We start from the raw sequence: 19,228 nt of genomic DNA, 5'->3' as shown, positions 1-19,228 counted from the left end.
ACAACATAATAAAGAGGCTTTTAATTTCTTATAAATTACAAAACTGATTTCTTAAAACAAGTCCAACCCCAAAACCTTATTAAAAAAACCTGAAACACTCAATAGGGCATTAAAGTAATTTAATAATCAAAATTAAATTTAATAGGGTCAGCTGTCATTTTTCGGGTTTATTTATAGAAATTAAATAGTGTTGGGTTTATCTATATTATTAGTGTTAAGAATGGGAATATGAATAAATATCTTTTTTTTTTGGGGTGACAAAAGGTTTTTGAATAAGAAAAAAAATGCCTATATGGCTCACCATTAACTACAAAACATTAGGGAAATATTATTTTCTCAATTTTATTTGTATTCTCTTTCAAGAACGGAACAATATGTTAACCCAATTCTATTATTCTTGGGTTTACAACTAATATATAAATGAAAATTAATTATTTATATATTTTCCACTTTGCATTTGTGAAGCTTATTCGGTTGATGGCAATAAATTTTTAGGGATTCACATTGCAAAGGTAAGATTTTTTTTGTAAAAAAAAAAATTATTAGATTTTATGCTAAAATTTTAACTAGCGCATCCACTGAAAAACTTCTGGTTCCGCCCTTGTCCCGAACATGATGCGTTTGGAGCTGACTAATTTTCTCAAGTCCTCACTTGTGAGAACGAAGGCTGTTACTTTGGAGAGGCATTTGACATATGTGTTGGAAGTAGGGGGGTCTTTAAAATTTCGGATTGACGCTGCCCAAGACACAAGTTCATGTCCCACAATATCACCTGCCTCGAAAACAGTTTGGGGAGGAGGTGCAGCAGCAGCATCACTAGTTGTCTGGTACATCCGCAGAGAGCCTTCTATAATAATCATCATCCGCTCAAGCGGGTGTGCCGCTTCAACAACCAACGTATTCTCCTCGAACGTCCTTAGCTTCATTTTGTTGCAGATAATTTTCAACATTTCTTCCCCCATATCTCTAAGACCGCCTACCTATATATATACATCACAAAATTAGATTCTAATCCTTGCATAAGTTTCGACTCAGAAAAAAAAAAAAAAGATGAAGAAGAAGAAAAAAGAAAAAGGAGTATATGTACTTTTTTTAGGATCTCCATGCAGAAATGGCGCTTGAGAAGGTTTCTCCCATAGTAATGAAGAATAGAGAACATATAATTCACATCCACTTTAACAGCATCTCTGTGTTCTACTAATTTGTTTTCATTTATTTGTTGCCAAATATTTTTTTCCAAAGCATTGTCACCTTCTGCTATATTTGATATCCATGTTCGTATCGCCTCTTTGCATTTAAGTATCTTGTCGTTCAACTCCTTTTCCTTCTCCTCCGCTTTCAACGATTTTGTTTTTGCCTGCTCCATATATATCTGTTCCACAACAAAACACAAAAATGTTGGAAGCTTAGTTCATCCTATATTAATTAATTACATATGCATTAAAAAAAATAGTTTCGTTAATTACACACAAATCAAGCAATAAAAAAGAAGGACAAACTACAGTAAACCCCTCAACCTATAGGGTCATTTACGAGTTCATACCCGATTTTGGGAACATTTATGGGTACATACACAACTTCGCGAAAACTTACAGATCGCCCCCACCGTTATCAAATCCGTCAGAAAATCCGTTAAATGCTGATGTGTCAAAAATAGGACCCCTTTTTTTGATGACGGGACTTCCACGTGGACCAAAAATTAATAAAAATTTATCTACTTTTAAAAAATAATAAATATTTGTTTTAAAAAAATAATAAATATTTGTTTTAAAAAAATAAAAACCTAAACAACTCTCTCTCTCTCTCTCTCCTTCTCCCTCCTTCTCGACCCACACCAACCCAGAACTCTCCTCTCCTCTCCAGCATATGCCCACCTCGCACCCACCATCTTCCCCCAACCCTCATCCAGATTCTCTCTCTCTCTCTCTCTCTCTCGATCTCCTCTCCTCCTAGCCCCTAGCCACACAAACCACCACCCAAACGAATTCATCCTCCTCGGAGGTTATCAACTCATGGGAGCTCATGCCCGGCCTCGACGCCGATAGCTTTCGATTCTCGCCGCTCCCGCCGCCCAAAGCCTTCAACTTTAGAGAACCAAAAACTGCCGACAAGGAAAACTCTGCATAGACTACCTTCCCTGGATAACTCTCTGTAGAATACTATGGTGGTGAGACAATGGAGAGTACACTCCATGAGGAAGTGATCCCAAGTACACAATAGAGACCTGCATCATCATTAATGTCTCGAAAGTAATCAGATATGATTCTGAGTGCACACAAAATCCAGATCTGATTCTGGCATTGGAGATGGAAGGGAGATGGAAGGCCGTGGTTGGATGTCTAGATTTGATATTTCTTTAAAATGAAATTTGAATTTGAGGCCATTAGATTGAATAAAATTTCAAATTCGAGCTATTTGGTTTGATAATACTAGACATTTGTGAAATTGGTACTTAGGTGATGAGAGGTAAATTTAAAAGATATTCAACCAAGAACGCAGCAAACTTCACACATTCTAGACCTTGACCAAATACTCTTATGACTAGTCAACTGTCATATATGAATTATACCAAACAATAACATACACAGAGCACACCAAGATGTACCTGCAAGCCTAGAGAATTACTAGTGACAACCTAGGCACTCAGAAGGACCCGTCAATCTAGGCATCCCCTGTGCTAGCAACAACTATGGTGAAAGTGTGTGAAGACCAAACAGCAGAATCAAGCAAACACCAAACAGCAGAAAAAGATGACTAGTCAACTGCACAAACCCAGATGACTAGTCAACTGTCAAGAACACAAACCCAGAAAATTTACAGAGTTGGAAACCAGAAACTGTTTACCCAGAAACCCACCATTGGGAAAAATCATCAACCGACCAGGCAATCCACTAAGTAGAAAAAGATTCTTACAAAGGAACACAAGCAAGCTCAAGAAAAACCTAGATCTATTTAGGAAGATGAGCTATACCTCCTTTGGGCAATCTTCTTCTCCAACTTAGCAAAGCTTGAAGCTCAGTCCTTCATGGCAATGGCAGCTCCTTCTCCAGCTCATTCATCCCATGGCACTAGCTTGCAAGCTCCAACACAAACCGAAACCAATTTGGATTCAAAGGAGAAAGACCAATTTCTTCAAGAAACCATACTCTTGAAGAAATCAATCTTGAATCTGACCTAGATATAAATGAAAGATGATTTAAGTAGCTAGATGCAGATTTCGGGTTTCAAAAGCAGTTTTTCAAAAAGATATTAATTGGAAAAACTCATAGATGAAATATTTGGTTTTCTCTTGAGGAAGAAGAAGAGAAAGATCGCAAGCCAATCTTTCCAAAACTTCCTCCCCAAAAGAGATAACAGCCAAATGAGAAATCTCGTGGCTTTTAATGTCCAACGAATTCCTTAGGTCAGACAACCCACTTGGCAGCTGAGAGAGAGAAAGAATAAAAGGACAAAACAGTTTGTTATCCAGCTGGAAGCAAGGATGACTAGTCATCTGAGAAACGGATGATTAGTCATCATTTTATGAAGACTGTTTAATGTAATGATATGTAATGCTCAATACCTTTGTCAAATTGCTTGAGCCACCATAGAGCAGAGATTAGAGAAGAGCACCAATAAAAGTTTTCCCTAATCTAGACTTGAGCTTGATAAATTACATTATACATCCTATTACAAAGTTGTCAAGGGAAGCCAAAAGAAAATAGTAAAAACCATACATTAACAATTTGTTTTGAAATTTTCATTCTGAAATCTCCATTTTGGCATCTTGAAAGGTGATGTTGCTGCCCAGTTTATTTATTTATTTTTTTTAATATTTGCTGCCCAAATTTCATCAATACTGAGCTTGGGTAAATTAAAAATGGAAGCGGCAACTCGTGGAAAGCAAAGGGAGGTGGAGTTTGGTTGTATTGGAGAGAGAGAGAAAGAGAGAGAGAACGACATTGGCAGTGGGTTCGGGGTGGATCGACGAAGGGTTAAGTCAGAGGAAGGGAGGATGGGGTTGGCTGGGTGGGATGATGGGAGGCGGCTGGTGGGTCGTCAGGCGATGGTAGAAGTTCCAGAGAGAGATGCCAGGGGGTGGATGCCGCTGGTACAGGTTGGAGATGGTGGTTGTGGGAAGATGGTGCAGGTTGAAGATGGTGGTTGTGGGTGTCTGGGTAGAAGACGTGTCGCATCAAGGCAGGCCACGCCGCCATGAGGGCCAACGCTATCTTTTATGAATCGATTTATCAGATGATGTATGCATTTTTACTGAGTCGAACTTTGAAATTGAAATACCAATCTCTTTCAGAAATATGTGTTATAATTTTACAACTATAAATTTGTCATCTGGATTCTGTTGTTGAATGAGTAGCAGGGCATAATGCTTGCTTTTTGAGTTGAGATGGTCAGTCAAAATTCAAAACCCAATCTGATATGAAACAGATCTGGAAGAATCTGGGATGGGAAGATGCAGTTGATGAGGGTGGTTGGGGTTGCGACGGAGAGGGGTTGGGAAGGGGTGGGCAAGGTCGTCGTGGTGGTTGGCTGGGTTGGTTTTTTGTTTTTTTGTTTTTTTATAATCAATTTTAAAATAATTTTAATAATTTAAAACTAGTTTTGAAAAATATATAATTTTTTATTAATTTTTAGTCCACGTGGAAGTCCACCTCATTAAAAAATGGAGCCCACATTTGCCACATAGGCAGATAACGGATTTCTTGACGAATTCGCTAACAGAGAGGGGCGATCTGTAAATTTTCGCGAAGTTGTGTATGTACTCATAAATGTTCCCAAAATCGGGTATGAACTCGTAAATGACCCTATAGGTTGGGGGGTTTACTGTAGTTTGTCCAAAAAAATATTATCTATATTATAGAGCTGGGAGATTTATCATTCGTACCTGCACGTTTCCAATGAGACATAAAAATAGTAGCAAACCAGCAATAGAAATTACAACTGCAAAGCAGGTTTCCCATACATAGCCACTTGTTTCCAGATTCGTGCCAAAGTTACTGCAATAATAGATCAATTAAATTTTTCATTATCTATAAAGAGAGAGGATCTATTTCTTAATGAATTGCCAATAGCTTAATATACATATATGCAAACCTTAGATTTCTGACGCCCCACCATACACCATAAAAGAACTTGGTTGGAAAATGCATCGATCTTGTGCTTCCAGACTGAATAGCTTCAAGAAATATTCCAAAATTAAATACGGTAATATTTTGTGGATTTATGGGGCATAACTCATTTAGGAATGTTATATCTCGTGAAGTACTGTCGCTACAATAATAAGTAGCTCCACAGCCTAGAGAATTTTTACAGGATTGCATTTGCCAGCATGATATCTCACGTTGAATAGAAAAGAAGTACCAAAAGCCTCCAAGTATCTGAAAAGGTAAAAGGTTAGATCATGTTAGGAAAGGTTAATCAAATTTTGGTTAAATTCAACTCTAAATACTCTTTTTAGTGAAACTTACAACTTGTAAACTTACATTACTAGCAACCATGTAGAAAAAGAAATTGACTGAAGCTCGAACCCATAATCCGGTATTGTACTTGAGTTCCTGACTTAGCATGTAGATTAGGACAAGCCTTGCCGCATAACAGAGAAAAAGGAAGATGCTCACGGTCAGTCTTTGGCCGAAATATCCAGAGCCTCCTGACTTGAAAAAGAAAACTGCTACTGCCAACTGGACAAACAAGACTATATGTGCATAAGACAATAATAATATTGACCAAAACATAAACCGATACTGATATTTAATACAACAGATTTTCATATCATCGTAAGAGCTTTTATATGTTCCTACCATCCAATAGATGTAGGACATTTGAAATTACTCTTCAACTTACTGCATTGTTTTTTTATGACATGTCTTACGTCTATTGGATGATACACCAACCACGTGGTGTACTCAGAACACCCAAAAATTACTCCGGTAAATGAAGTTATGATACTGGTTTGGTTGGGAATTTTCCTATTCTATAGTATCTTACATGTATATCAAGTTGACCTTCATATCATAAATTGAATAATACAAGTTCAATTTATTTCAACCAGAATTGTCTATTTTTGCAATCTTGTAAGAGCAATTTGAACTTATAAAATTTCAATGATCGTGTAAATTTTATTTTATTTTTCAACCATGAAGGCTTAAAAATAGACATTCTTGTAAAAAAATAGACAATTTATGGATGAAGGTTAACTTTTCAGGATCTTTTTAATGATTGACTGTCTATTTTTCAAGTCTTCATCTATAAGCCATATTCTTGCAAAAAGTAGACAATCTCTTACGTACCTGCGGAATGGGGAGCATAAGGAAAACGGCAACTAGTATGCTGCGAAAGCTGTACAAAAGTACATCTACAAAGTAGAGCTCCTTATACGGATACAACCTAAACCCAGAACTCATAGTATGCAGTGCGAAAACGGCATCAAGAAGTGCTCGCAAACAAAGAGCTGCAGTCCTCAAGTTTTTGTCAATTGCAAGGCACTTTTTCTCGTCATTGATGATTGGAATGTAAAAGAAGAGAGGATCTATGGACACTGCAACACATGATAATAAAAATATCCTTTTCCTTGTTAATGGAGAAAAGAACATGCGCCCAAGCGTCTCTTTTTTCCTTGATGCATGACCGTCTAAACCCTCATAAAAACCCACATCTGGATGGTCTTCTGTATCGAACGACCAATGCTCGCTGATAAGAAACCAATATATATGGACGATTTTCAATAACATTATTCGGAGTTATAATCAAACCAATAGAGACTAATTCGACAAAATAAATTGTCCCACATGACTTAAGAAAACAATATTGAATAATGAGAACCAATAAACCATAAAAAGAGACTAGCGAGCTCGAAATAAATCTGACTAGTATCTAGCTACACTATAAGGATGGTCACCTAAAAGCCCAAAAGGTTATATATATACATATACTAACCTCATGATCCTGGGCAGGTCCAGAATAAAAACAACGAGAGTCCTGAAATATAAACAACTGCAAATTAGTTTGTCCTTTTGATTTCTTGTACTTACTTTCTTCAATAGAGGCATAAATTAAGAGTTTAACATATATAAGAGAACAATAATGAATAATAAGAACCAATAAACCTTTCGACCAAAAGTTATATGCATATACTAACCGCACGATATAGGCCACACGTGCGAGAACATGACTAATAATCTCAGCGATAGTCCTGAAATATAAACAATTGCATTGTAAGTGGTTTTCCTACTTATTTATGATTAGCCATTTTGGTTTTCGTATAAACCAACCTGAACTAGTCAGGAAATAAAAGACAAATACAAAATAACATATCTCAAAACAATAATTCTTGATGTAATGGTGATCTCATCCGATAGTTCAATCAAATCCAACAAATCAAATACAATTAAAACTTAGGATCCGGTTTAATACTTCGGGTTTTTTTATTATTTATTTATAATATAATATGGATAAGAGGGTAGCTTGAGATTTTTTTAGGGGTCTTTAAATCCAAGCCCAAAAGGTTTGGCTTCTATTAGATTTTTGACCCATATTGTCTTCTTTTTTCTGATCTAGACCCATTAGTATTTAGATCTCACTTTTTATGCCCATTTGTCCTTTGAAATAAATATGGTAAGAAATTCAAAATTTTGATTTTATATATTTTTCAAATTTCAAATTTACTGCCAAAATTTGAAAATTAAAGAGGAAAACTTGACCGGGCTTGTCCTGTTGGGCAGATTTCCCACATAGTTAAACCAATTCAGGGTTTAGTAACTGCCCTTAGCCATGGCAACGGGTGGAAACACAAAATACTATTTGCAAGGGCAACCACTATTCACGTGAATAGTGGCTGCCCTAGCTCCCCCTTTGCCATGGCTAAGGGCAAATGGGTGGAGTTGCTCTAAAGACCAGCAACGAAAACAAACGCACATACATATACAAACCCATGAATGGAGGAATTCGTACATATACCTTGGTCATCTTGAGAGTTTTATTGAAATGACTAGAGAACACATCTAACATGTCCAAATGATCTTGGTTGTAAGCTTAAAATGCTACTTTTTAATTACGTAATGCAACAAATTTTGATTCTTATTTATTACTGCATAAACTAAACGAGAAAATAGAAAAGAAAAAAAAAAGGTATTTCATCGCTTTCTTTTCAAGAATTTTCAAACAGTAGAATTAAAGTTTGAGATATTTATTCAAAAATCCATTTTAGCATGACATATTATACAAATTGTCACTTGTCAATTTCTAGTTAGTTAAGTGTTAAAAATTTATAAGAACCAATCAAATAATGACAAGTGGCAATTTTAAATTTTTCTTTCCAAATAGACCCTATATATATATAAAACATGTCATGTTAAAATGGACATTTCTGTGGAAAGCCCTAAAACCTTTTCATTTTCATGCGCTTGCGATAGGCAGGAAAATTTCATTTTGAAAGAACCCGTTATGCGAACCAAACGCGCGTAGTGCTACAGCCTACGCATTCTGTGAATAAAGCTATAATATATATATGCATTAGAAAAACAAATGACGACTTACCTGGGAGGACGGGTATACTCTCCGTCTTCCATCTCCCACCAGTTATTGTAAGAACGTAACCTTTCCATGGAAACAGAGGATGTGTGTGAATCGAAGAAGACCAAACGAAAAAACTCTGGAGAGAAAAACTGATTTCTATTTGTCTGTATATGCATTGAATGAAGGCACAATTGCCTTTTATACAGGACAATAACAAAACTTGATGAGCTGGACAGTTGACTCTAGTCAGCTAATACCTATTAAAAATAAAAAGTAAATGAAGCTACTATTGTAATTGAGCTGTTAATTCCTTTTGGATATTGTAAGCAAGGTGTTAAACTTCGATCACTTCTAAAATATCGGGGTCTCAAAATACATAAATTTTTATGGAAAGTGAAGATTGAATAAAAAATTGTTATACAAATATGTAAATTTTTAACGAAACTTTGAGACATGCTTATTTAACCAGTAATATACTAATTCGGCAAAATAATTTGATAAAACTTAATGACATGGTGGACTTATATGATTGAGATTACATCTCATTTTTGCACTCACAAAATATGCTCACTAATTCATAAGATTTGATTGTATGCACACCAATTTCATTTAAGTTTAGTTATTTTTTTTTTAAATGAATGAACAATCTTTGTAGGAGACGCTAAACGACAAGCGATAATCTAAACTACAAAGAAGAGGGAGATTTCTCACACACACTACTAATTTACCTTGGGATGTACAAGTAGTTAATTAAAAAACAATAGAAAAGTTATTTATACATAAGTAAAAAGACCAGACTACTGTGGCTGATAATATTTGAGGGTATAAGCATGTCATTCGGCTTTGGGTTTCATGTTCTGGAGCCTCCTCTCATATCATATGTACGAAAAGTTATTGTAATAAACCCTGAAAATTGAATAAACAATTCCCCAAACCAGAAGAAAAGAACAAACGTACTCTTGTTTCCGAAAAGAAAAAGAAGAAAAGATGATGTGACACGAATAAAGCTTGAGCCTTGAGGTTGCAAGAGTTGCCCCTACAAGGCTTTTAGTTTAAGACTAATCACTGTGAACTTTGGGGAAACATGTTACACGAAACTAGCATATCATATACTCTTGTGATGAGAGATATAATACAAGGGCAGGAAACATATTCGTGGCTTCTCAATCATTCCACTTCTGGCGTAACGTAAATATATGTGGATATTAGCTAGGCAGCTTGAGCTCGAACAAATACAATAATTAAACAACTAAAGATTTATACAAACTCAAATTAATCAGCTGGAGGGCAGCTAGCACACCAAGAAAATGGTGTCAAACAATAATAATAATAATAATAATGATAATAATAATATACTTTGATAATCTCTGGCAAATGAGTGAACTAGCAATCTATTTATTTGACAGGAATGTTAAAAGGGGAATGAGAATTGTATTCCCTTTTATTTTGGAATGGAATGATCTTTTACTTTCCATCTTATTTTATCTTTGGAATACTCAGAAACCGAAGAAGGAAATAGTTTGCTTTTCCATTATTTTATCATTTACTTGTTCTCAGATAAAGTTATAAATTTTAAAAGAAATAAGGGGCTTTAGGGAACAAATATCCTCATTTTATAACCACAAGGTGTGGTGTGGTTGACAAACTGCCTTCTCCAGTTGGCGAACTACCTAGTGCTTCAATAGCAGAGGTTCAAATTCAGTTGGGAACACTTTGTGGCCAGGAACAAGCCGAACCCCTAGCAGTGACTAATCCCAAACTTCGGATTGGGGATATACCTCGTCGTATTTACCCCCAAAAATAAAAAATAAAAAATCCCCATCCTGTTCTTGATGATCCCTCAATAATGAAGGAAACCCTTTTTGCTGTCAGTTTGATTTGTTGTTCTACCAAATGGCTTCTTCCTTTCCTCTACTTTTTATATTCAAATAGAAAATAACAAAAATAATAAGGTCGTGTTTGGTGACTAGGATTAAATCACAATAAAACATTGGTATTTGAATGGAAGCTTTTCTTTTTCCATGCCGTGGGAATGATGAGGAGGGGAATTTAGTGAGCCATGTAAATTCTGGCCCAAAGAAACTTTTGGAAAACAAAAAGTCAAGTGTAAAGAAAACATATATATCTCCAGGGGTTATTAATTTAGTTAAGCAGTCCTTTATGAAACCAATCCTCTTCATTTTAATTTGCTCCATTGGCTTTAAATATCATATTCTAAGAAAATTTATATAAGTTCTCCTGGGATTATTAATTTATGTGCAATAATATAGATGGACGGCATGGTTAATATGTCATGGATCTAAAGTAGTATTAATAAATACATACACATGTTATAACATAGATGAAATGATAAGACTATGCAAAAACACCCTAGATTTCTTCTATTTAAGCTCGCATGATGGACTCGTCTCCTCCACCGATCATGACGAGAATTAATGTTAGAATTTTTGAAATTCCACCGGGATCCGCATTTGTTTTACTAGAACTACAGGTAGTACTAGTAGGCGTCCACGTCCATATAATGCCTTCTGTGATGATGAGCATAAAATGAAGTTGCTCATAAGTCACTGGCTTGAGATACCCGCACATCATTTCCAGCACTTTAGGATCCATATATTGAAGCATTACCTACACGTGTACATTATTGATCGATAAGAACAAGATTCATCATATGCAGATATTGGTGTTGGTAACTGTGGATTGTTGTCCGTCTCTCTAAAATTCTAATAGTAACGGCCAGAAATCTCGATATATTGAGAGGTTTGAGTAGCATACTTTCTTTAGCGTATTCATGCTGACATGTTGACTCGCAAGTTTTGCATCAGCGGACATGTTGTCTCGCAAGTTTTGATTTATGTTTGGCATCATTTTTATCTTCATATACTCAAGCAGACAATTTCTGGACATCCAGCATCGTATCTCGCCCTCTTTCCCCTTCTCAACCTCCAAAGGATTTGTAGTTGTCAACTGCTGCATACATGTCTGTTTCGATCCCAAGAAAAAGAAAAATTTCAGTTTATGATTAACAAGTTATAATGTAGAGATATAACATCGCGAACGTACCTGAACGTTTCCAATGAGATATGAAAATAGTAGTAAGCCAATAGCAGAAATAAGAATTGCAAAGCAGTTTTCCCACAAGTAATTGCTCGTTTTTAAGATCCGTGCCATAATTGCTACAAATCAATTGATGATCAAGTAATTAATATATGAGATACTAATAAGAAGGGCAGAAGAAGTTAATGTAATGCTTAGTTACAGTAAGAAAATCGAAGGAAGACAATCTTAACTTTTTGTTCAAAATATGTATGCAAACAGGGACGGAGCCATAGCCAGGCCTGCCATGGCCCTAGGCCCCCATCTAATTTTTAATCTATTGTAATGCAAACCTCATATTTCTGAAGCCCCTCCACAAAGTGTAAAAGAATTTTGTTGAGAAATTTATTTGGCCTGTGTTACCAGATTTAAGAGCTTCAAGAAATATTCCAAAGTCGAACTGCTTTGTATTTGCTGGATTTATAGGACATTTTTCATTTAGGAATGTGATATTATTTGTTGAATGAGTAGTGTCAATCTCATCGCAATAATGAATAGCTTTGCATCCTTCAGTACTTTTGCAAGCCTCATGCCAACATGTCGTCTCTCATTGAATAGAAAGAAAGTACCAAATAGCTCCAAGCATCTAAAAACACCAAGAAGTTACTAATTATTCGAGAAAATTCCATAAGGATATATCGTTGTAAGAAGAAACCAAGTAACAAAAGTAAATTATCATGAAAATGTGAAAAATAAAGCTTATGTGATGCTTATATAATTTCATTCGATGTCTTATTTTGGATAAGTGTGTTTTATAGTGGGCTTCAATTAACGGATCCCTCAAATAACACGGATTTATATATAATTATTACCAAATAAATAGACAGCAACATATTTCCAATTCGGATCACCCAGATCCTTATTGGCCATGTGAGCAATCAATCTCAAATAATTGCAATTTTTATTATCCAAGATTGATTCAGGCTTGCAACTATTCCTATTTCCATAAAAACTGAATGTTTCCCCTTCACTGACAGTCATAGTCACCATCTTTCTACCGCAATCAAGAATAGCTTTAAATTGGGTAAGTAAGTCCATTCCCAATATTACATCATACACCATAAATTCCAATATCATCAGGTCAATAACAAGTTTATGATCTGATATCTCTATTGGGCAGGACTTACACAACTTATTAACTTCAACACATTTACCCAATGGAGATCCAATCATCAACGAGGATTTCATAAATTCATATTCTATTCCAAGAATAGATGCAAATGATACGGATATGAATGAATTTGTAGCACCGGGGTCAAACAATATTCTAGCCCACGAGTTAAAAACTAGAAATGTACCTTCCACCACAGTAGGTTCATTCGGCTCACACTTGTCCAACAGCATATACTCGTCCTTGAGTGAGTTCTTCCGACCTCCTTGCGTTCCTGGTGCCCTAGGCCTTTGTTGTGTAGGTTGTCCCTTGGACGCTGTGTCTGTTGACTAACAGACCTCTAAACTGATTTAGTGAATCTTGATATGGGGCTTGGTACGGAGTACGGTACTGTGTTTGTGGAGCTTGAAATTGTTGTTGTGGTGCACGAAACTGTGGTTGTGGTTGTGGAGCAACAGGTATCTGATATGATTGTAGCTGGGGACAATCCCTCCGGTAATGTCCTATCTGTCGACAATGATAACAAAATCCTGAGTTTTGAGTTGCCTCAAATGATCTTGGATTTTGATATCGAGAACGAGAGGGAAAAAATCTTTGGCGTTTGTTACTTTGTCCCCCGTTAGGATTCTTAGTTTCAAAAACTCTTTTAGAACTAGGTATCCTTTGTTCGGCCATTAAGGCACGATCAACAACTTCAGTATACTTTTTCAATTTAAAAAGTTCCACTTTCTCCTTGACCTCTAGTCTCAATCCTTCTTCAAATTTCTTTGCTTTTGCAGACTCATCAGGAATTATGTAAGGAGCAAAACGCATGAGTTCTTCAAACTTAGCTTGATATTGTCCCACAGTCATACCACCTTGATACAGATTTGTGAACTCACGTACCTTCATGGTTTTCATAGTTTCAGGAAAATATTTCTCCACAAACATTGTCTCAAAGGCAACCTAAGTTGCAACCTCAACATCAGGCATAGCCAAGACAGATTCCCACCAATGATAAGCTTGTCCTTCCAAATAGGTAGAAGCAATGGTCACTTTCAAGTTTCCAGGAACTCTTTGTTCATTCATCTTTCTCTTTATTTGTCTTAACCATTCTTCTGCTGCCATAAGGTTTGGATCACCCTTGAACACAGGTGGTCGTGTCTTACGAAATTCTCCTTGAATCCTCATTATTTGATCATCTTGAGTTTCCTGATGGGGTTCGTGGTTTTGTTGATTTGTCTCACGAATAGCAGATGCCATATCTTGAATGGCTAACATTATTCTCATACTATCACTCACATCATTCTCATTTTGTCCTTCTACTCCAGCCATCTTAATAATTAAACCTTGATACCAAATAATTCCACAAGATTAAAATATATATATATATATATATATATAATATTAAAATAAGCATATTTGTCATATGCACAACGTAAGACACACAATGACAGATACCAATAAAATGTGTTGATGCTAACGAAATCTAGTATGGATTTTTATAATCTAGTGAATCGAAGAGTCAAATAAACTAAATAAAATGATTGAATGCTATACTTAAGAAAACTCCAAACTATACTGAAATGTACACAAGATTTTAATAGAATCTAACAAAACTAAAAACTGCCACTTGTCTTTGTAAGTTAAATGCAAACCTATATGATACAGTAAAAAGAATTGCTAGTGTGTAAGCTGATGAGTTGCACATAACTGAGTTTAGGTTAAATCACTCAATATATCAAGATCAAAAATACTGGCATGACACAAAAATAATTGTATGAAGTAATACATATTATGAAAAATGAAATTGACAATTAATTAATTCATAGCAACTTTTTATGCAATTAATCATGTCAATAGAAATCAGAAAGGAAAACATACCTATATATATAACATTGATAAATTATATGAAAAAAAAGAAATATTACAGAAAATCAAACATGCTTATTAAATATTTATAAGTTGTTACAAACCTATTTTAACAAAATAGTCACAAACCTATATTACAAGGAACTTTCTATTTAAAAACCTTCATAAGGTTGCTTACCAAAAACTATACATACCAAAATCATCTTGTTAGACTTACACTATCTTATTAGTCAAACTTCTGAGAGAATCTATTCATCATCAGAACTAATATTGATGATAGTTGGACTAGGATTTTGTGGTTCAATGATAACTACTGACGCAACAGATTCAGCAGATAAAGCATCAAGGTCCAGAAGTTCCAAATAGGCTTCATCTCCGGTCCGCACAAAGTTTAAGTCCTGTGGTTCTGGAACATAAGGTAAGTCTATTCCTGGTGGTGGCCACATATCAGCAGCAATAATTGCAGCATCTTCTAATACCTGGTTGTAAGAGTGTGCTTCAATATTCAACTGATATTGACTCCTTATGTTATTGGCCTGCAATTGATGTCTAACAACAAGTCTTTGCATTTCTGGTGTATAAAACATCCTTCTATACCCTGTCTCTACAACTTCATTAACGACGTCCACATAGGCTTGGTTACGTAGGCAACTATGGTATACTTCTTCGTCTATTGGGATAAGGCCTTCGGGTCCCATTTGGAACCCTCCCCATGTATCATTACTCTGATCGGGTTGCATCCTAAACAATATTTTAATAGATCAGTGAGTAACAAAACAATTTAATGAAATCGTAAAACAAAGCTCTGATACCAACTTGTCACACCCCAACCCTCGGATTTACAAAACCTTGGGTTACGATGTGATTCACACCTTAATTATAGAATTGAATACAAACTATAACTAAAATGTGAAGAAGACATTTAAATAAATAAAATAGATATTTCACATAAAATATTCAGCAGAAACGCGGAAACGATAACGTTTGAAACCATAAAAATTTACATTATTTTACAAGTTAGAACTACTCAATAGTTCACTTAAAGAGTAGCTCATTATTCAACCACAAGCTATGTTACATTCTATAGACATGCCAAAAATCATCACAAGCTCTAGATTTCAGGTTCGGTACCTGCAAAATCTATTAGGGGGTGAGCGAAACCACAGCTCAGTAGGGACATAAACCTTTTTACTATAAATTGATATAATTAAATTAAGTGACAAATAATCAAGCAGTCAAATTTCACATTATTAGTAACAATGCATGAATGCTCTTCATCTAATCCCGTTAGTTTATATAACTGGACAAGCAGACCTGCACGTCCCATACCATGCTTATACCACTTGGTCCCGAATGCCCATTTATATGAACTAACACCCATTTTAATCATCCATAATTCCCCATTTTGTTAGTCATCTTGTCTAACTCCCTTTCGCCAGTCCCGAATCACCCAATAAAAACCATGTGCACTGTGGGATCCCCGAGACTGTACCTGTCAGGAGTTAGACTCAACTACACAAAAGATCATTCCCATTACCCTCTTTTTCCACCATTATTTTCTCAACCCAAGAACTCACATTATATAGTTCACATATCTCATAAAAACAATGTAATCATTTAAATATCACCAATGTACATATAATCATGCCCACATTGTTCAAACAGTTAAGAGTACGTAAATCAAACAGTACCATGTATAATATTATGCTCACGAAATTTAATTAAATCAATCTCTGAAAAAGGCCCCCCAAAAAACCCCTACCTTAACTCCAAAGCTAGCTCCAAATTACGAAAACCCAAGCTAAGTACCTCCTCCAAGAATTTCCTTACTGCTCTCTCTCCCTCTACGTTTTTTCTTCTCTCTTTGTAAGAACTTTCATGCAGGTAAAAATGCTTTCAAAAAAACAAAGGAAGTGTCCTATTTATAGTAATACCAAGAGGTTTCAAATTGTTCTAATTGGTGAAGAGGTGATGACCACGTGTGAACTTGATCTCCAAGTTTAGGATAGCTATTTATCAACTTGCCAACACCTCATGCTAAATAAGGCTTAGTCATCTCAATAGATTGACACTTGGAGTCTTAAAGTGTGTTTGTACAAATTATCTAAGCCACTTCAACTTGGTCGGCAAGGAAGAGATAAAGTTAAAAGCAATACATAAACTTATTTCTAATATTACTACTATTTTTGTTTTGTTTTTTTTTTTTAATAACTAAGAACAAAATCTAAAAGTATAACACCTAAAACAAAACAATTATATATATATATAAGTTATTATTGTAGTAGTATAATAATTAGTAAAAAATTATAACAACAATGTTTACATTTATGTACCAAGATAATTAAAAATATAACCAATATATATATATATATATTTATATATATATTTTAAAATACGGATCTTCACAATAGATTCCTACATTTTCTATTTCCTAGACATATACCCATCACTCTATAAATTTATGTGTAAAACTCAATTTCAAATTTAAATGACTAGTAGGATATAAGAGGTCGTAGTATTTCTATGTTTTTACATCATTGCCACTAAACTTCATATTTTATTTATAATTTATTTCAAGCATTTCATTAACTGCCATAATTGTAATTAATATGCTCCTTATTAATAGCATATCAATCACCCCATTTCTTTTAGTTGTCATTCCCTCTCACATCTCGCCCCCTAAAATTACAAACAAACAAAAAAATTTGTAAATTACATATCCAATAATGTACCTATGAAAAATATAATATAAATATACGCATATAAAATATAGGTATATTATTTACTAAAAACAAAAAACAAAGTCAGTTACTTTGTAATTGCGCATATTTTTCATAATTAAAAATAGGTACACAATAATTTATATAAAATATAGGTACATTATTTACCCACAGGTAAATTATTTTACAACATACCTGTAAATGTGTATAGGTACATTATTTGAAATAGATAATTATGTACACTTTTCATACTAGGTAAATTATGTTTTTCATAAAACAAACAAGTAATAGGTACATTATTTTTTCAACATAATTAGTATGTACAGTTTTATTCATAAACAGTTATAAAGTGGATTATTAGTCATGTATAATTCATAAAAAGAAAATAACATAAACATTTTATTAAACAAACCGATTACCTAAATTTGAATTTATTGTTAAATTTTTTAAAAATGTTTCAAAATTAATTCTACATCCATTACAACCATTTGAAGATCTTTCCAAATTCAACATCTGTCATTATATACAATCCAATTAAAAGCCATATTGATTCCTACATTAATATACAAAATGCAATAATGGCTTAGTTGGGGTATTTTTGGAATCTGAAAAGTACAATAAATCAGATTTTATGCTTAATTAGGTAACTTGCTGAGTTGGATCCTAGTCATGGGTTTTTACTTATACAAATTGGGTATTATTTATAGGAACAAAAAGTGAAGGGTTTTAGGTACGGCAAATTGAATTTGAAGGGTGTAAGTCAAATTTACTATAAAAAAATCTAGTTGTGTGCATATATAGGACAAAAGGTATAGTGTTTGTTACCTGTGGGACGGGAAGGATAGCGAGAAATTCAACTATGAAGTCGAAAGATAACAAAGGCATCCTCAAAGCTAATCCCTTGGCAGCCAACCTTGGATAAGACAAAATATTTCTTGATGGCGGTCCATAGCGAATCCGATTGTACATGAAGCTCAGAATCGGCCACGGTCGCAGTATTTTTATTCATAATCATGTTGTAAAGAATAAACATGTGGAGCCCACCTTTATGGGGCCCACAAAGAAATTAAGCAAAGTTGTTTGGAGGCTTATCACATGCACACTCACGGGCATCATTTCCTCAGCCTATAAATAAGGATTATTCCGCCTTTGCATAGATACACCAACTATCAGAGAAGGAAGAGAGAGCCCAAAGAGAAAGAAGAGAAGGAAGAAAGAAAGTGAGTGAGTGGAGAGAAAAAGATAGCATAGAGAAATCAGTGAGCCACATATATTGTAAACACTAAAGTTGTAGCCCTATTATTTTATATAGTGAAAAAGTTACTACTGCTGCTTTCCGAGGAAGTAGGCAAGGTCGAACCTCGTTAAATATTGTGTCTTATTTATTTTATATGCAGCTCAATATTCTAACATATCCCGTTCATTTTATAACAAATCAACTGTTTTATATTGCTTTTACTTTTTATGAGTTCTAGGTTACTCAATAATTAGTATTCTTTTCCAACTTTCAAGAGTGAGTATCAGGGGAGGCATCAAAGGGATGTGATTCATTTGGTTGTTAGAGCTGATGATTACTAGTTTGGGTAGAGTAATTCTTCACGCATTTGAGAAGGGTTGCTCTGTTTTTTTTTTTTTTTTGGGTTACATTGGAGAAGAGAAACCCTATTGGGGTTTGATCGTAGGTGCCATGGAGGGGAGGGGGAATCCACCACCACTGTGCTTTCTTTGCTAATTTTCACATCCAACTATAGGAAACAGAAGACACGACTCATTGGTGTCCGAAGTGAGTTAATTAATTAAACGGCTCGGCTTGTCTGAGGCACCACACATGCAATTAATTTATCAAATTACACAAGAAATGTATGATATCCACATTGTGGTTCGGTATATCTTTGGGCTTTTGCCCTCATTTTTCGGTTTCACACATAATTTATTTCTC

The 19,228-nt window shown here is 34.8% G+C and overlaps 1 protein-coding gene, 1 long non-coding RNA gene and 1 pseudogene across 3 annotated transcripts in view; all 3 read right to left on the bottom strand.

Moving 5' to 3' along the window:
* Positions 1–324: 324 nt before the first annotated feature.
* LOC103325463 (cyclic nucleotide-gated ion channel 1-like) overlaps positions 325–19,228 on the bottom strand; it is a 42,003-nt gene continuing 23,099 nt past the window's right edge. The window contains exons 1-9 of one of the 2 annotated variants that reach the window (XM_089049084.1): positions 8,533–8,667; positions 7,136–7,189; positions 6,934–6,975; positions 6,288–6,687; positions 5,481–5,678; positions 5,092–5,375; positions 4,883–4,994; positions 1,088–1,372; positions 325–980 (exon numbers count right to left, since the gene is read on the bottom strand). In XM_089049084.1, coding sequence (XP_088905210.1) covers positions 567–980; positions 1,088–1,372; positions 4,883–4,994; positions 5,092–5,375; positions 5,481–5,678; positions 6,288–6,687; positions 6,934–6,975; positions 7,136–7,189; positions 8,533–8,600 — 1,857 coding nt within the window. In that variant the 5' untranslated portion in view covers positions 8,601–8,667 and the 3' untranslated portion in view covers positions 325–566. Of the gene's footprint in view, positions 981–1,087; positions 1,373–4,882; positions 4,995–5,091; positions 5,376–5,480; positions 5,679–6,287; positions 6,688–6,933; positions 6,976–7,135; positions 7,190–8,532; positions 8,668–19,228 lie in introns of those variants that run through there. The other variant, XM_089049083.1, reaches the window with a different exon arrangement.
* On the bottom strand, positions 10,798–12,444 carry LOC148918596 (uncharacterized). The gene is made up of 3 exons (XR_016125495.1): positions 11,575–12,444; positions 11,287–11,493; positions 10,798–11,139 (listed from the first exon to the last, which is right to left on the bottom strand). It is a non-coding gene; the product is annotated as an uncharacterized LOC148918596 (long non-coding RNA).
* Positions 13,001–14,032, bottom strand: LOC148918595 (uncharacterized; annotated as a pseudogene).

Source organism: Prunus mume, linkage group LG3 (assembly GCF_029339155.1).
Source record: "Prunus mume cultivar Tortuosa linkage group LG3, ASM2933915v1, whole genome shotgun sequence".
NCBI lineage: Eukaryota > Viridiplantae > Streptophyta > Magnoliopsida > Rosales > Rosaceae > Prunus > Prunus mume.
The sequence above is the reverse complement of the archived record's forward strand: the minus strand, read 5'-3'. Positions and strand labels throughout refer to the sequence as shown.